We start from the raw sequence: 16,589 nt of genomic DNA on the forward strand, positions 1-16,589 counted from the left end.
TGCCACTTAGAAAAACAATTCAGCTGTGCAGCAAGGCCCAGAGAGATGTCCCACAGCAGAATTTCGTAAAACCCGAGTGTGCATCTGAATCTGCTGGAGGGCTTGCAGGCTCCAGACTGCAGCCAGGGGCTCATCCCCCAAGTCTGTGATTTAGGAGGTCTGTGAACGGGCAGGTCTAACGAGCTCACGTGACCCCACTGCTGCTGAGCCACTGCCCTCAGGTGATGGTTCTTAGCCAGCAGTTGTTAAAACCGCACATGCCTGGACCCCACTCTCACAGATTCTGATTCGGTTGGTTTCAAGGTGGGTGCAGGTATCTGTAGTTTTAAGCCAGCAGGTAATGCTGCTACGTGCTCCAGCTGAGAACCACACTCCTAAGATCCGACTCTCACTGTTCCTAGTGAAGAACCAGAGAGTTCACTATGCCCCATTTTCTCTTACAAAGAAAAACACCAAAGGAGGGAAAGTCACCAAGAATTCAAAATAATGTATAAGCACAATAAAGGCCCCTGGCTGGCAGGTTCACTATGTACAGGTTCTGTTCTAGGGTTAGGGTATAGCAGTGAATCAGAAAAGCCCCAGGTTCTGCACTTAGGGAGCCCCCATTTAGGTGGGGGCCACAGAGCTCTCTCCTCCAAGTGCCTAGAGAGAGAGGGTCTCTAGATGGGACTGGAGGATGGAGCTACAAATCCTCAGCACTTTAACACAAGCAGCTGCAGTGACTAAAAAAGACGGACTGCTCTCCAGTCTAGCACAGTGGTTTCTCAGCCTAGGAAGTACATGGAATTCACCTGGAGAGCTTTAGAAAAACACCATGTCAGGGGACGCTTGACCACATCTCGGGGGCAAGCCCGGTTTTAAAGGGACCCTGGTGACTGTAGTGTGTGCGGTGGGGGTGGACAGCTGTTTCACTGTCTCTGCATCTCCCAGCAGGTAGATTCTCCAATGTGTTTCACCAGTGGAATTTCACAACCTGGCGAAGCACTTTTTTTTTTGGCTTATGTTATTTTCTTTATGGTAATATTTTTATTGTTTATGTTACTACAGTTGTCCCCACTTTCTCCCCGTTTGCCCACCTCCACCCACCTGCCCCTCCCTCAGGAAATGCCCAAATGGTCATCCAGGCCCATGGGTCAGACACATATGTTCTATCTATGGCTTATCTGTTAAACTTTCATCCAGTTCTCCCCACCTCCCGCTCCCTTCCGACAGCTGTCAGTCTGTTCCATGTATCTATGCTTCCGATTCTATTTTGCTTGTTACTTTGCTCATTAGATTCCGCACATAAACGAGAGCATGTGGTGTTTGTCTTTCTGACTCGCTTATTTCACTTAGCACAGCAGACTCCTGGTGCATCCACGCTGTCGCAAAAGATAAGTGGCCCGTCCCTCTGTTTCACTGCTGCACAGTATTCCATTGTGTGAATTCACCACAGCCTTTCGTCCACTCATCACACTGTTCTGCGTCCTGCCCTACCAACTGCATTTCAAAGTTTAGATCGACATAGGGTTCGTATTCTTTCTCTGTTTATGAGAGCCTGTTATCTACAGGACACAAAACCTGGTTCGTCTTTCATGGGGTTCCTTATTCTGAGGCTTAACAACTTTCTTCTCTAGAAGAGAACTTTTCTACTTGCAATTTCAATTTTGATCACTTTCGGGTTTCTTCCTATCTTTCCTGGAAAGCCCGGTGTTCCAATGAAAAAATCGAGTCTCTCCTTCGGTGGAGTCATCTTATTTTTCATAAATTAGATGATTTTTGCAAACTCTTAAGTGGTTTTCCCCAGCCCTCCTTATTTGGAAAGTGTTTAGATTTTCCCATCGGTGCAGTTGTTCCTGTCACCCAAGCATGTGCGACTGACTAAACGCCCAGTTAGATTCCGTCTTTGAACTGAACTTCTTTTTCTTCTCGACAGCGAGGCTATTTCTAGCCTTCAAACAATCGGTTTAATGGCTGAATTCACTTGGAAGAACAATGCCTCCTGCTGTGCTGTGCCCTGGTTCAGTGGAGAAATAATTCCCAAGTTAGGCATTCAAGGACCAATAAAACATCGAAAACAATGCGACAGACTGGAGTAGGTCGCCAACTTTTTATTTTGGAAAGCAAGGATGTTAAAATCCTACCATCTATTATCATTTCATGAAAGAAAGGCTATCTTCGCACCAAAAGACTGTAAATTCATAGTGTCATCATAAAGAACAATTCTTTAAAGAAACTTGGCTTTAAGAAAAATCTGCCGTAGTGTCAATTTGCTCGATTTTATTGTGAAAACATCACCAGGGACCAGCGTTAGGGAACTGTAGCTTTGGAGAGGCTGATAAAAGTTTCCTGAGGTTGATCTGCTTGGACAGCATGACTACCCAGAACAGAGCTTTCCCGGGAAGAAAACGAAGGGGCTTTGCCTAAGCAGCTCGGGACAACGGGCAGAGGGTCTGGGTGAAGAAGCCCCGCGGCCGGTTCACACCATTCCCTCTGGTCAAGTCGCAGATTTCAGTATCGGCTCTGCAACCTGAACAGTGATTGCCACCTTCACTGGGTTTCAAAGCTACCACGCCCTAACCAACCAAGCAGGGTGCTGCTGGGAGGGGGCTGCAAGGGAGCACACACCTGGAGCAGGGGCAGCCGCGTGGTCCATGAATCCTGTGGTGTCATTTAGGGAAGTCTGTCTCCTCCCCAGAGGAGGTGCGTGGCCCCAAAGGGCAGATCTGTGGGTCACTCATCTTTGATTTTCTAAGATACTCATAATAGATTTGTTAGAATTTCTTTTCAATATATCATCATCATCTTTAAAAAAAATGTTAATCTAACCAGCTTTAACAAGGGCATTCTGAAAAAAAAATGTGGATGATGTCATTACCACATAATTATGGATACAGCTGTGTTTCACCAGAAGAGCATTTAATTTAGGTTAATTTAACTCTAAGCACTCAGCAAAGAGAGAGATTGGAAAATAACAATTAAAAGAGAGAGGGCAGTTTCACCTGGCATTCTAATCACTGAGCATACTCCCAGAAGGGTGGTTGTGCTATCACCTGAGACTACTGGTTCTCAAACTTTAGGGGGCTCACCTCCAGAGTTCCTGATTCAGGAGGCCTGGGGAAGACCCCCCCAATCACATTTCTAACACACTCCCCAGGGAATGCTGATGTTGCTGATGGAGGGGCCACACTCTGAGAACCATTACCTCAGACCATCTGAGATCATCTGTGCCTGTCACAGTGTAAACACCTTGCCTCGCTGAGCGTGTGTAATTCTAGCGTTTGATGGCACTTGTTTGTGTGGACCGGGGCCCCTAATCATAACACAAGCCCTTCATCTAGTGCTCAACTAAAGAGCTCCTGAGCATTGCACAGCTCCTGGCCTTCTGTTACGTCATGAACCAGAGAGCCCAGTTGTTTCTGTGCTGAACTGGCTGAGACAAAAGGGGCAAGAGGGAAGAAGTGTACAGGCCCAAAGTGAGGGCACCGTCTGGGCCCCGGCAGATATGGCCATGAGGGAAGCGAAAGCCCAGTGATCACAGCAAACTTGTTTTACTTCTCAGCAGCGACCAGTATCCACAGAGGAGGAAGGATTCTCCTCAGGACCCAAGAGGCCAACCAAACAGAAAAAAATGTAAATGCTTTCACTGCTATGGCACAAGTCACTTACTGGGGATGCTGTGTCAGTGGCAATGTCATTGTCATTGAGGCACTGAGGAAGGTTCTTGGTCCTGCCCGACCTTGCACCCGCTGTTCTCTTTGCCTCAAATGAATGGATGAATGAATTTCTCTTTCATATGCGGTAAAGGCTCTGAATTCTCTGATACCACTAGGTCAAGAAAAGTTTGCAGCTGTAATTGTTCTGAAGTTTCTCCTATCCCCTATCTCTCCCTTCCAGAATCTCTATCCTTCTTTAAAAAGTAAGGGGTGAGAAAATACAAGGCAGATTTCGCTTTTAATGCACAGTGAGATGGCGAGCCTTTTCTACTTCAGAGAATTGTAGCTCTGGTTGGAGAGATCTGTAATCAGATCCAACCAAAGTTCTTATCTGAAACAGTTGATAAACTGGTTCTAAAAATAATCAGATGATAACTTGTACACGCCGTGAATGTTAATGCCCTGTTATGCAACTTCTCAGTAAAAAAAAAAAAAATTATATTTGGAGCGAAAAGGAAACCATAGGAACTACAACAACAACAGCAAAAACCAACTGATTTACTAAATCTTGGCTTCTCCTTATCAAAGGGAAATTCCATTCTTCTATCTAAGCCTCTGCCCCTCCCAGTAAACTGTAATCCTGACAGTAGGGGCCCTTCCAGTTACAAAACACATAGACTGACCTGCTGGAAGGAACTGGATTCTAACTTTGTCTTGAGAAGCACCCTGAACTGGTACTGTTGTTTATTCCTTGCCTACTTTGGTTTCTGGGTCTCTGAACCCCTTCATGCCCTGCTTACATGGGTGTGAGCAGGGCATGACACACCCTTTTGAAACATTCCCTTCTTTCCTTGCCCCCCCCCCACCCATATATGCTCAAAGGCATATCTTTTTAAGTTCAAAATTCCTTATCTGCTTCTGCAAATATGATTTGAAGGCTATCTTGTCAACCCATCAAATAAAAACACAGTCCCTTCAGAGAACTCACCAGGCACTGTGTGGCTCCAACAGCTTTACTTCTTGCTTCCACCCACCACCCCTTCCCGCCTCTGCCCAGCACAGGGAGGAAGTCAGGAAATACTTGCAGATAAACACATGACAACTCACAGACTCGACTGCTTCTGGTTCTTTGGAAGTGGACTGCTCCTATGGACATGATTGGGAAGTTGGAAATACCCCTGTCATCACAGCTTAGACGTCCCTGTTTAATTCATCTTTTCCCCATGAAGGACCAGGGGCTACTCTTCCACCACAGGCAATTGATACAGTGTGAAATCAAGTTGAGAGGGGACAGACGGCTGGGGAGATTCCTTTAGAGAACCTCTGTCACCTCACCTGTAGTAAGAGAGAAGCTAGGGCTACCTATTCCAGGGGCGTCGAACTCATTTTCACCAGGGGCCACATCAGCCTTGCGGTTGCCTTCAAAGGGCTGAATGTAACTTTAGCACTGTATAAATGTAACTGCTCCTGAACAGTTAAGCGAGAGCTTGGCGCTGCCGCCGGGTAGAAACAAGGCACCAGACTGGATAAAACAAGGTGGAGGGCCGGGCTCAGCCCATGGGCCTTGTGTTTGCCACCTGTGCCCTATTCTCAGTCCCTTACCAGGGCTACAGTTTACCCTTCTGGGAGAAAGACTCTACTGAGAACGTCACTGGCACCACTGGCCTGCAGACTGACACCTGTAGGAATGCTGCTGCAGGTGTAGTTTACAGCTGGCAAACCCTACAGAATCTGGTTGGACTGGGAATGCTCTTTCAAGTGAAGTCTGGCCCCAACACAGAGGCAGGAGCTGCCGTGAGGAAATGTTGCTGGGTGAGCAATGACAGTGACCCTGAGAGTGTGCCCGACACGGAACCAGCAGAAGCTCTGTCTCCACTGGGAATGTCATCCCGGATGTGATGAACATTCATTGCTTTGTTCTTGCTATCAATCTTACCCCCTAATAGCTACTTTTCTTCCAATGTTGGATTTTTCCTTTCTTGTCATATGACTTTTCAAGGCGTTTTCACAATTTTTTTTCATGTGACCTTTACCCCAATCCTCTGATGGTATTATCCACATTTTACAGTTGAGAAACCAAGAAGTTTCAAAACAAACTGATGGAAGTGATTTTTGCTTCAGCTTATGAAGGTCTAACTCTTTCAGGAACTGCCCTTCTACCATAAACAACTAGAAAGCTGGGCAAAATGTGTGAAGTTGTTTTTGAACCTTAGATGTGGGCAGTGCAAGACAGTGATCCCTGACAGAAGGCCAGCAAGGCAATTGCCCCAGACTACTACCCATAGCAGAGAAACCTTGTAATACATGGGGCATCAGGTAGGGACTCTGGAAGGTTATCACTTTGTTAGTGGAGCTAAATTTGCACTCATTAAAGGCTCCTTTTTAGATTGGATTCACCATAACAAAACTTAAAAACAAGTCTTAGAAGAATTCTGATTTGAGTATCTTATCTGAATATGTGAAGACATAATATTTTGATGACAGTACTCCTCAAATTAACCCACAGATTAAACATAATACCCATCTAAATCCTAGCTGGTATCCCTCCCTCCATCCTTCCCTTCCTTTCTTTCTTCCCTTTTCTTCCTCCCACCCTCCCTTCCTTCCATTTGTTCTTTCTTTTGCAGAGATTGATGAGCTGACCCTAAAATCTGTATGAAAATGCAAAAGACCCACCCCTAACAATCTCGAATAAGAACAAAGTTGTAGGATTCACACATCCTGATTTCAAAAGTTACTACAAGGCAATAATTATTAAAACAGTGTGGTCCTGGCACAAGGAAAGATATATGGATCAATGGAACAGAATTGAGAATTAAAAATTAAGTCCATGTATTTATGATCAATTGATTTTTTGACTGGGGTGCCAAGGCAACTCAATTGGGAAAGGATGTCTTTTTAACAAAGGGAGTGCTGGGACAAAGGACAGCCACATAGAAAAGGATGAGTGTGACTGGGCCTGTACCTCACCCCGATGCAAAAATTAACAAAAAATGAATCAAAGCCTAAATGTTAAAAAATAAAATTATAAAACTCTTAGGAAGAATACATGGGTACAAATCTCTGACACCTTGAATTAGGCAATGGTTTCTTAGGTGTAATATCAAAAGGATAAGCAGCAAAAGAAAAAAATAGTTAATTTGGATTTTATCCAAATTAAAAACATTTTTATATCAAAGGACACTATTAAGAAGGTAAAAAGACAACCTACAGAATGGGAGAAAAGACTGGCAAATTGTATATCTGACAAGGGATTAATATCCAGAACACATAAGGAACTCTTACAACTCAAGAAGAAGACAAATAACCCAATTTAAAAATGGGCGAAGCATCTAAGTACCACATACATTTCTCTGAAGATATAGGCTTCCTTATACCTTCTTGAGCCATAAAAGCCATCGGGGAAATGCAAATCAAAAGCACAGTGAAATACCACTTCGTACCCATGCGGATGGCCATAATATAAAAGATGGGCAACACGGTAAGTGCTATTGAGAATGTGGAGGAACTGGAAACCTCACCTGTTGCTGGTGGGAATGTGAAATGGTGCAGTCTCTTTGGAAACAGTTTGGCAAGTCCTCGGAAAGTTAAACTTAGAGATGGCACATAGCCCAGCAATGCTACTCCCAGGTAAATAAATACCCAAGAGAACTGAAAACATATATCCCCACAAAAACATGTGATTCAAGCAGCATTATTCTTAACAGCCAGAAAGTACAAACAACTCAAAAGTTCATCAACTGATGAATGGATATATAAAATGTGGTATATCTATACAATGGAGTATTTTCAGCCATAATAAAGAATAGACTGTTGATTCATTCTACAACATGGATGAACCTTGAAAATGTTATAAGCAAAAGAATCCAGACACAAAAGGCCACATGTTGCATGATTCCATTTATATGGAATGTCTACAATAAGCTTGCTTAACTAATTTAAATGACATGGGCCACTACTGTCGGACTGTCTGTGACGAGTGCGGCTGCAGTGGGGCAGACAGGAACGCAGAGCAATCAGAGATGTTCTGAGACCCCAGTTGCTCATTCAAATAGGATTTTACTCCTGAGGTAGAAAGGTGGTGGGCAAGGGGTTTTTGCGACATCATTTCGTTACGGATCCTGAAACTCAGCCCAGCTCACGCTATTATGAGGTACTTAATTTTGGTCTTAGAAATGGGAAGCAGCCGAGGAGCCAGAACAGCTTAGCTAGTTCACTAACCGGCTGTGTGACCTTGGGCGAGTTACTTCACTGCTATAGTTTCCACTCCACCTCCAGATTAAATGGCCTCTAAACCCCACAGTTCTAAGGATTGTGGGTCTATACACTCAGCACCAGACTTGGAATTAATGACGGATAAACACCACATGAACCTAGCAATCTAATGATTCTGACTTCCGAAAGGCAGGTAGAAATCATCCGTTTATTTTAGGAGCTCACTGCTCCCTGGGAAAGACACTTTTGGCAAAAGCAACAGTTCAGATGATAGTCCCGGTGTTTTTGGAGAAAAGCAAGTAATTTATTGACAACAAAGCCTATTTTTTTTCCTTGAAATTTCATAGCTGCAGGCCCAGAAATACAAAGTCCCCAGAAGACTCTAAAAATATGTTCTCAATTCCCTTTTATCTCCCACCCAGAGCTGAGAGAATAGCACCAACTGTGTCATATTAAACACATCTGTATTCAACGCTGATAAAAGTGCATGACCGAGAGAACAGATAAGAATTGTTTTCAATTTGTTCATATGGGATTGGTTAAATTTAACCTAATTAGACCAAGTAATCAAAGCAGGTGTTTGTAAGTTGCCAATGTTTTCATTCTCCGTAATTGTTTGGCTGTACTTCCCAGGAACTTAGGTAAAGGAAGTTAATATGTCATAAAAATCACTGACCTTATACTTATTCATGTCACACATATTACTCATGTTCTAGGCAGTACAAATACAAGGCATTGTTGAGTACTTCTCACAGATTTTACCACTTAACCATCATCAGCATCTCAGCCGGCCTTTGGGAGGGCTCACGTTACCGAACTTCCATTATGTAAATACGGGCCGTAATAAATGAGAGTCTGTCTTCTAATCTTACACTGATTCACTGAGCACATTTAGACTATTGGCATTTAGACTATTTAGGAATTCTGCATTCATAAGCCGGTCACTTTTAAGGTATTTAGAAGAAAAATAATAACAATAATAAAAGTTGCATTCCAGTTAAAACAAAATGTTTATTGCACTTGGCAAAATGGTAAGACCGAACTATAAATCCTAACTAACAAAGAAACCACAAAACACAGTCACCAGCAGCCTAGTGTTTTGTGCAGTGGCCGTAGGTCCACTTTCAAAAGGAAAAAGGGCAGGTGGCTGCCCAGGAGCGGTCAAGCTTTCTTTCTAGTAACTGCTCCAATCTTGGGCACGCCTCATATTACTACTCCACGTGCCCTCGGGACGGGAGACAGAAACGCAGGCGAGAAAGTCACCATAAAAGCATGTGTTCTGGAAGCCCTCGTAAAGGAGATCCCCTTCCCGAGGCCTGGGGGTTCTGCAGGAGGGGCAGAAGTCCGAGAAGCTGAATCAAGGAGGAGGGCTCTAGGGCACCCCTCCCCGAGACAGTGAGCTGTTCTCCTGACTGTGGCCCTGATGGTGCTGCTGGGCGACCGTGTCCCGGCCAGCGAGCTTGGGCTCTGCTGTCTTAACACACACGTGACGTTAGGCAGTTCTCTCTGTGCCCCAGTTTCTTCAAGAAGGACCACTAGCACCTTCTCCATGAATGCATGTAAAATGCTTGGCACAGTACTTGGCATACACTTAAGTACTCAATAAAGGTTGGTCATTATTATTATGTTCTCTAAGGAAGACGATATTGAAACTGTTTCCTGAAAATGAGAGTATGATGGGCATCCAACACACACTTCAGGGAAACAGCCTTGTGAGATCACTTACATGATGTGCAGTAGGATGGACAAATACTCTCCACCGGAAACATTTCTATGAACTTACATTGTTTCTTTACTACTTTGGGATTAACTAATCCTCTTTAAGATCTGAAATTCATTACATGATCTATCATCTATCTATCTATCTATCTATCTATCTATCTATCTATGAATGAAAGAACCAGATTGCATTAAATTAGCAAAATAGAGACTAGGAAAGGAAAAACCCTCATAAACCCACCACGAGAACTTAAACAGAAAGTCAGAAAGTGCAAATAGGTAAGAGGTTTGCTTAAATATTTGGTAAAAGAAAATGTTCAATTCAATAGATGAGAAAAAAAACAAATTTAAGGGGTGTGGGCATAAAAGAGAAATAGAAAGTCCATCTCTCAGCATAAGAGGGTAAATATTTAGTCAAGACTCAGATAGAATTTCAGTAAACAGATTATTTCAATGGAAAATTTCCAACCTGAGAGCAAATACTTTAAGTTGGGTTTAAAGCGAGCATGAAAGCTCCGTGTTCCACGGCCCCACTCTAGCCTGGAACAGCCTGAGTCCTCGTGGCTGTTCAGCTTTTTCTTCCTCAGCCCCCCATCTCCACCGGAGACTGTAATTTTCTTTCCAGCAGGAAACTGATACATACTAATGATGACAGCTGGATTTGGAGGAGGAAAAAGAATACAGGGGACAGAGAGTCCTTGTGGGTTTAAATCACTTTACAATTCAAAACAAAACCTCCAGATTTGGAATTTTTAAAACCTAGTTAATGGCTGAGAAAACCTCAAACGATTGGGAAGTACTAAGATAAAAGTTTGAATTACACAAAACACATCATTATCTTAAGCTTTTCTAATCATCTTCCCTGCCTTTTCCCTTCACTGTTTTCCTCATTGTTTATGCCCCCAGCCCTTCAATGTGGTTCTGAGATATTTTAGAGGTAGGAGTAGCATTCCGAGGTCACTCGCAAAATAGTATTTGTGAGGAGATGGGCAGATCTTGCCCCATCCAAAAACATTTCCCTGAAATTGATATTGCTTCATTTCATTGGGAATAATTAATCTTCATATTTAGATATATTTATTATTGAAATGTACATACATAAAAACATATGAATAAAACAGAATGATATTGTGTAAAATTAGATTAGTAAGAGGGAAAATAAGAAGGAAACTCCCTCCCACTGCCCCCCCACCCCCCAGCCTTAATCCCACCACTTTTAAGGCTGTGCTGCCTTTTCACTCTAGTCTGGTCCTCCACTCCTCAACCCCCACCTCCCAAACCGTCGATGCTGCTGATCACAATGCCTGTGTATATCTCCTTGAAATTTTGTGAATAAGTTTTTCACTTACATTCTTTTCAGTGACAATAGGAACTTGGCTTCATAAGGGTCTTCAAAAGCACTTGTTCTGGCGATGCAAAGCACATCCGTTACATTGGGCTTTGCATGTACTAGCTGACAACCACTCTGCGATATAGAGCCTATTATTACCCCCTTTTACAATCGAGAGCAACTGTCTCAAAGAGGTTAAATGGCTTGCTGAGGGTCACAAAGCCAGTAAATGGCAGGCCTGGGAAGGCAACCCAGGGGTCTGGTTTCAGAGCCTATATGGTATACGCCCTACTCTGAATTTCGTGAGCCAACAATGGTGGTAGATATATACATATTTACAAATATACACTCATGATATAAACGTCTGATTTGAATTCAGAAAATGAATTTAAATCTGATTGATACATGAATTGAAATAAGACTTGTATCTTGAAGACAACTGTTACTATTCTGAAAACTGCGGAAAACTCTGCATTTCAATCAGTTAATAAAAACCCCATTTAATGAGAGCCTGCTAAGTGCTTTGCTCGGGGACGAAGAATCTAAGGCATGACACATGTATTCATAGAGACAGACACAGATACACACACACACACCCAAATATCCTGTGTCTCATTAGGGCAATTCCCAAAGGGCTAGGCGAATCAGTACTTGTCCAACAGGAATATAGTATGAGCCATATACGTAATTTAGATTTTCTACTGGCCACATTTTTAAAAGCAAGGAGAAACCAGTGAAATTAATTTTAATAATACATTTTATTTAATACAATATATCAAAAATATTGTTCTGACACATAACAAATATAAAAAGTCAATGAGAAATTTTACATTATTTTTTTTCACACGAAGGTGTGTATTTTATTCTCACAGAACATCCCAGCTGGAAGGCTCAACCCTTGAACATCACATCTCGAGCGCCCAAGAGCCACCTGCGGCGAGTGCCGTGCCGGGCGAGGTGCCGAGAGCTCGCCCGCCCCACCAGGATGAGGGTGAAAGCGCCCCACCCCCTCCACATCCTACTCTGCAGTCGTGACTCTAAAAGGAAGAATGCACTGATGCAAGTGAAATACTTTTGCATGATAAATGAAAGCTTATGATCACATTTGGGGTATAAACTCTAAATAATGTGAGTTTGGAGGAAAGAATGATTAAAAATGGCCAGTCATCTTTATGGAGGAGCGAAAGGACAGGCAATTGCAGAAGACAGAGGGTGTTTTACAACATTCAAGGGTTGAGCCTTCCAGACAAGGGATAAGGGTGCAAATATATCAAGAAAAGCTTCGTTCAACTAAACTTTTGATTACAGCCAACCACACAACTCTCACAGGATCCCACTGATTGGACCTGTGAATAGTAAGCAACTCTTTCACGGCCAAGGGCCTTTAGACACTAAGCAGAGAAGTATTATGAAGCTATACGGAATTTGGATTGAAATACAAAAATGATGGGAACCCCAAACAACGTACCTCTGGCAACATCTGATTTATAATCTCTGGATCCCAGTTAGCTCAAGTGTAAAATACAGCAGACACAACCTCGAGGTCTCTTAGAGCTAGGGTGCCTGTAATTTATTGTGCAAACCTGGACACTTTCAAGAGCGAAAGGGGGCACTATTAATAATTACACCGGGACAAGAGGAATAAACTAGGACTGTTTTACAGCCATAAAACTCTATGATCCTATTCTGCCGAACGGATAAAACCGCAGCCCTTATGGAGGGATGTGGAGCTGATGAAAGTCCAGGCATGTTCTTACTGCCTCTGCATGGCCACAGGGGCTTTGTGGGCTAATGTGCATTGATCCGGGCGAGGCGGTTTCGCACCTCCCCCTCAAAGCATTTTAAATTGGTTTGAATTTGGGAACAGGGTTCCATCTGGACAGAGCTGGACTCTGACAGCCTGAATATATTTACTGAAGACAACAAATCATTGACAGACTAAATTTAACAGAGGAAAGGCCTGGCCTGCTTGTACTCAGAATCTGACTTTGTAATTGTAGCCTCCTTTAGACAGGCCTAATCAATTAGAAGAGGCTGATTTTAACCAGTTGCAGGCTCATTACCCTGCATTCCAGTTTGTGTTGACGAAAATCAGTTTCAGTCTGTGGCCTGGAACTCATGTACAGCACTTCCTGTGGCCTCTTATATAAACACATCAAAAAATTTTTTTATTTGGAGTTGCCCTTCTCCCTTTTAAGAAAACCACTTTGTGAATCATGATTAAAATAGAACAATTGTATGTGGATCTGGGGCCCATACCAGGAAACATACATGACCAGGGAACATGTATAAAGTCAGAGCTGAGGGGTGGATCTGAGACCGTCTCAATACCTAGGCTCTGGCAGTAAACGGGTCCTGCTCAGTTATCTCCACAGAGCGAAACAGAAAGAACTCTTAGTTATTGAAAATGACGACCTTTCAAAGAAAATGCCGAAATAAGGGAGAGCCAAGGTCTTAGAAACGCAGAGGTTATCTGAGTCCACTCTTCCTGAAAGACCAAATAGAAAATAAACAGCGACCTTCCAACTAAACAAGGACACGTTTCCCTGAGAAGCTCCTACGAGGAAACCATATGTCACTATGTTTAATTTTGATGTGTGGTTTAGTCTTAAAAGTAGAAGGTGGGGGTGAGTGTGTGGTAGAGGCACTCAAAACCCCACCTACATTTCAAAGACCTGTAACCATTCCAAAATATGATATAACCATGAATCATACCTGGCTGGTTGCCTTTTGTGGGTTTGTCGAGGCAGCGAGTCAACAGGAAGAGAATATCAATATACACGGCTCTGGTCACCAAACATGGGTTTTGCCTAGAAAGGTAAAGAATAGAAAATAAATTGGTATTTTCTCTCCTTGAGGCCTGGGTCACAGAAGAGAGAAAATGGGTATTTTCTACCAGGCATGTCATGAAGCGTGCGGAGTTATAGGGGATGCTAAAAAAGAACAGAAAATCACTCATGGTGAGAATACATCAGTAAGTCAAGCAGGAAAAAGAAACCCTAAAGCACATGGTGGAGGTCAGGCCTAAGTTTGTACAAAATGTAGAAAACTCTGTGCTCTGGCTCCAAATAAAATAAACTGAAAATAAACAAAACCAATGTCCTATCCAAGTTATCCGAAAACAAGGAGACGGGGTGGGGGGTAGGGGAGAGCCATATTCTGTTATTTTCCTCTTAAGCGAACACATTCAGGGGGAAAACCACAGGCTATGAGTATCACCGATTCAGCATTTCGGAGAAGGGAAACCGCACTCACATGACAAACCGCATCTATGGACTTAGAAGTGACCAGCTGGAAAACACACGGACAAAAGCACTGACAACACTGCAACACGCGTTCCCAATAAGTGGAATATCTTCTTCTCCCAATAAATGGAGCAGTTCATTGTGCTCTTTGACCCACACGCTGGAAAAAGGTAGTGGGCTCAGATTTAGCGGTCCAGATAAAAAAGGAAGAATGAAGATTCTCTTTGGAGAACGGCACTAAGGTCCCCGGCTCCGAGCCTCAGTTCATCCTGACCGTGCATGAAAAGGGCCCAGACCTCCTTGGCGTGCTCACAATTCAGCACAAGCGGTAAGAACAGTAGGGACAGATGTGGGTTTAAGGCCTGGCTTTGCTGCTTATCTCTGTGACCTGATCAGACTCCTGACCTGTGCCATGGGAACGCTATTCGGGGTGGCACAGCAAACTGGGCTGCCCTTGAGTGTTCACTGCCTGCCCGTCTCGGCTTCCAACATGAGACTGCGGAATGGCACTGGGGTTCTGGCTAGTGGATCTCCATTTCCTGATCCCTAAACCCATCCTCCTCATTCCCTATAAATTAAGTTCACCATTTCCCTGAAGTTTATTCCACTCTGTCCTGACTGCCCATATCCTGGGGTTGCCATATGTTCTAGCACAGACAGCAAACCAGGTACTTTAGAATTAAAACAAAACTGGCTTGCTGTGTTCGAGGTCTCTCTGTCGCTGACCTGCCTCATTTCTGTCCTGCTGACTGACCCCCCACCCCACCCCGCAGTCCTGCCCTGCCATAACTTCTAGTTTATTTGTACACCTCATGCTCGGCCTAATTTCATAACTGCACCGGGTTACTTTTTTCAAAATTAGTTTTAAAATACAGGTAACACATGCTTCATGGTATAAAAATAATTCAAATGGTAGAAAATGGCACAGTGTGAAAATGAAGTTCCTTTCCACGCCCCCGCCCCCTCTACCCATAGTCCGCTCCCCGAGGCACCCATTATTATTACCACTGAGGATATCCTTCCAGGTACGTCCTGTTCGTTTACAAGCACCTACCCAGAGCCACCCGCTTGTTTATTATTTTTACACAAATAGTGACTGACTATATATAGCCCGTCCTAACTGAACATTGTCAATAGGTTCTGTGACTTTCAGCGAACGGTGAAACCAGTCCTACCAGAGGCTCACAGACACCGCCAGGAGTTGGGTTCCCACAGTATCCCATCAGCGTGGCAACAGGCCAGCAGGGAAGGAAGCGGCGGCGTCGGAGGCCCTGCTGCACTAACTCCTGAGCGTTACTCTTTGTTCACTGATATATTTTGGATGTCATTCTATTAAACATATAGAGATTTGCCTCATTATAAAAAATGGTTGTAAGCTGCTCCATTTCATGGGTGTCCCGATCCTCTATTGAAATGACGCAGACTGTTTAAGGTACTTTGCTAAAAGCAATGTTGTAATAAATATATCTGTGTTATCAGGTTTGTGCCTATAAATGAGTACTCAGAGAGGAAATTCTTAGAAGCTGAATTGCTGGATCAAAATATTTGCACATTCAAAATTTTGATTGATTTTGACAAGATGCTTTTCCAAGAGACTGTACCAATATACATTTTCACCAACAGTATGTAAGAATTCTGGTTTCCCCACAACCTGGCCAGCATAGTGCATTGTTAAATTCTGACTTTTTTGCCAGCATGAGAAGAGAAAAATACTATCTCATTATTTTTAAATCACAATGATCTTACTATAAGTGAGGTTGAACATCACTTCATATGCTTTTCAAAAAAGATACTTTAATCTTCTTTTCTGTGAACTGTATTCAAATTCCATGTACGCTACATTAAATTGGCCTTCTTAGTGATTTGTAGGAACTTTTTGTATATTAAGGAAATCTGCTTTGCCATGTGTTATAAATATGTTTTTGTAGTTTATTATTTGTCTTTCAACTTTACTTATAATTTTATTTTGCAGTTCAAAAATGTTTAGTTTTATGCAGTCAAATACATTAGTTTTTTACTTCTCCTGAGTTTTATGTCATGCTTACAAAGCCCAACCCTTCTCCAAAATTTTATTTATATATATATATATATATTTTAATTTTTCCTCTAGAACTTTCTTCTAGTATCTTGCAGTTCTATTTTTTTTGTTGTTGTTAAATACTTTTATCTATTTGAGTTTTTTACCCCCAATCCTGCCCCTACCTTTTGTCCCTATCTAGCTTCCCCCAGGTCTCCCAACCATAACTGCCTATCCTTACCCTTCTACCCACTATGAAAAGCCCACAGTCGATGAAAACTTCTTTAATGACATTGTTTGCAATTCCAGCATTTCCACTGTTTAACAGGGAGGAAGGCCCTCCCCTACCGAAGAGAGGGCTACTCAAGAAAGGAAGGAAGGAAACCCAAAGCAGGGTAGCTGGGCATCCCGCACAGGGCTGAGTAGAT

General features: G+C 43.0%; 1 protein-coding gene across 5 annotated transcripts in view; it reads right to left on the reverse strand.

The window, feature by feature from the left end:
- THADA (THADA armadillo repeat containing) overlaps positions 1 to 16,589 on the reverse strand; it is a 287,667-nt gene that overhangs the window by 51,569 nt on the left and 219,509 nt on the right. For all 5 annotated transcript variants that reach the window (XM_028514640.2, XM_036027907.1, XM_036027906.1 and 2 more), the window contains one exon: positions 13,615 to 13,709. In XM_028514640.2, coding sequence (XP_028370441.1) covers positions 13,615 to 13,709 — 95 coding nt within the window. The remainder of the gene's footprint in view (positions 1 to 13,614; positions 13,710 to 16,589) is intronic.

The sequence above is a fragment of the Phyllostomus discolor genome, chromosome 6 (genome assembly GCF_004126475.2).
Source record: "Phyllostomus discolor isolate MPI-MPIP mPhyDis1 chromosome 6, mPhyDis1.pri.v3, whole genome shotgun sequence".
Lineage (NCBI taxonomy): Eukaryota > Metazoa > Chordata > Mammalia > Chiroptera > Phyllostomidae > Phyllostomus > Phyllostomus discolor.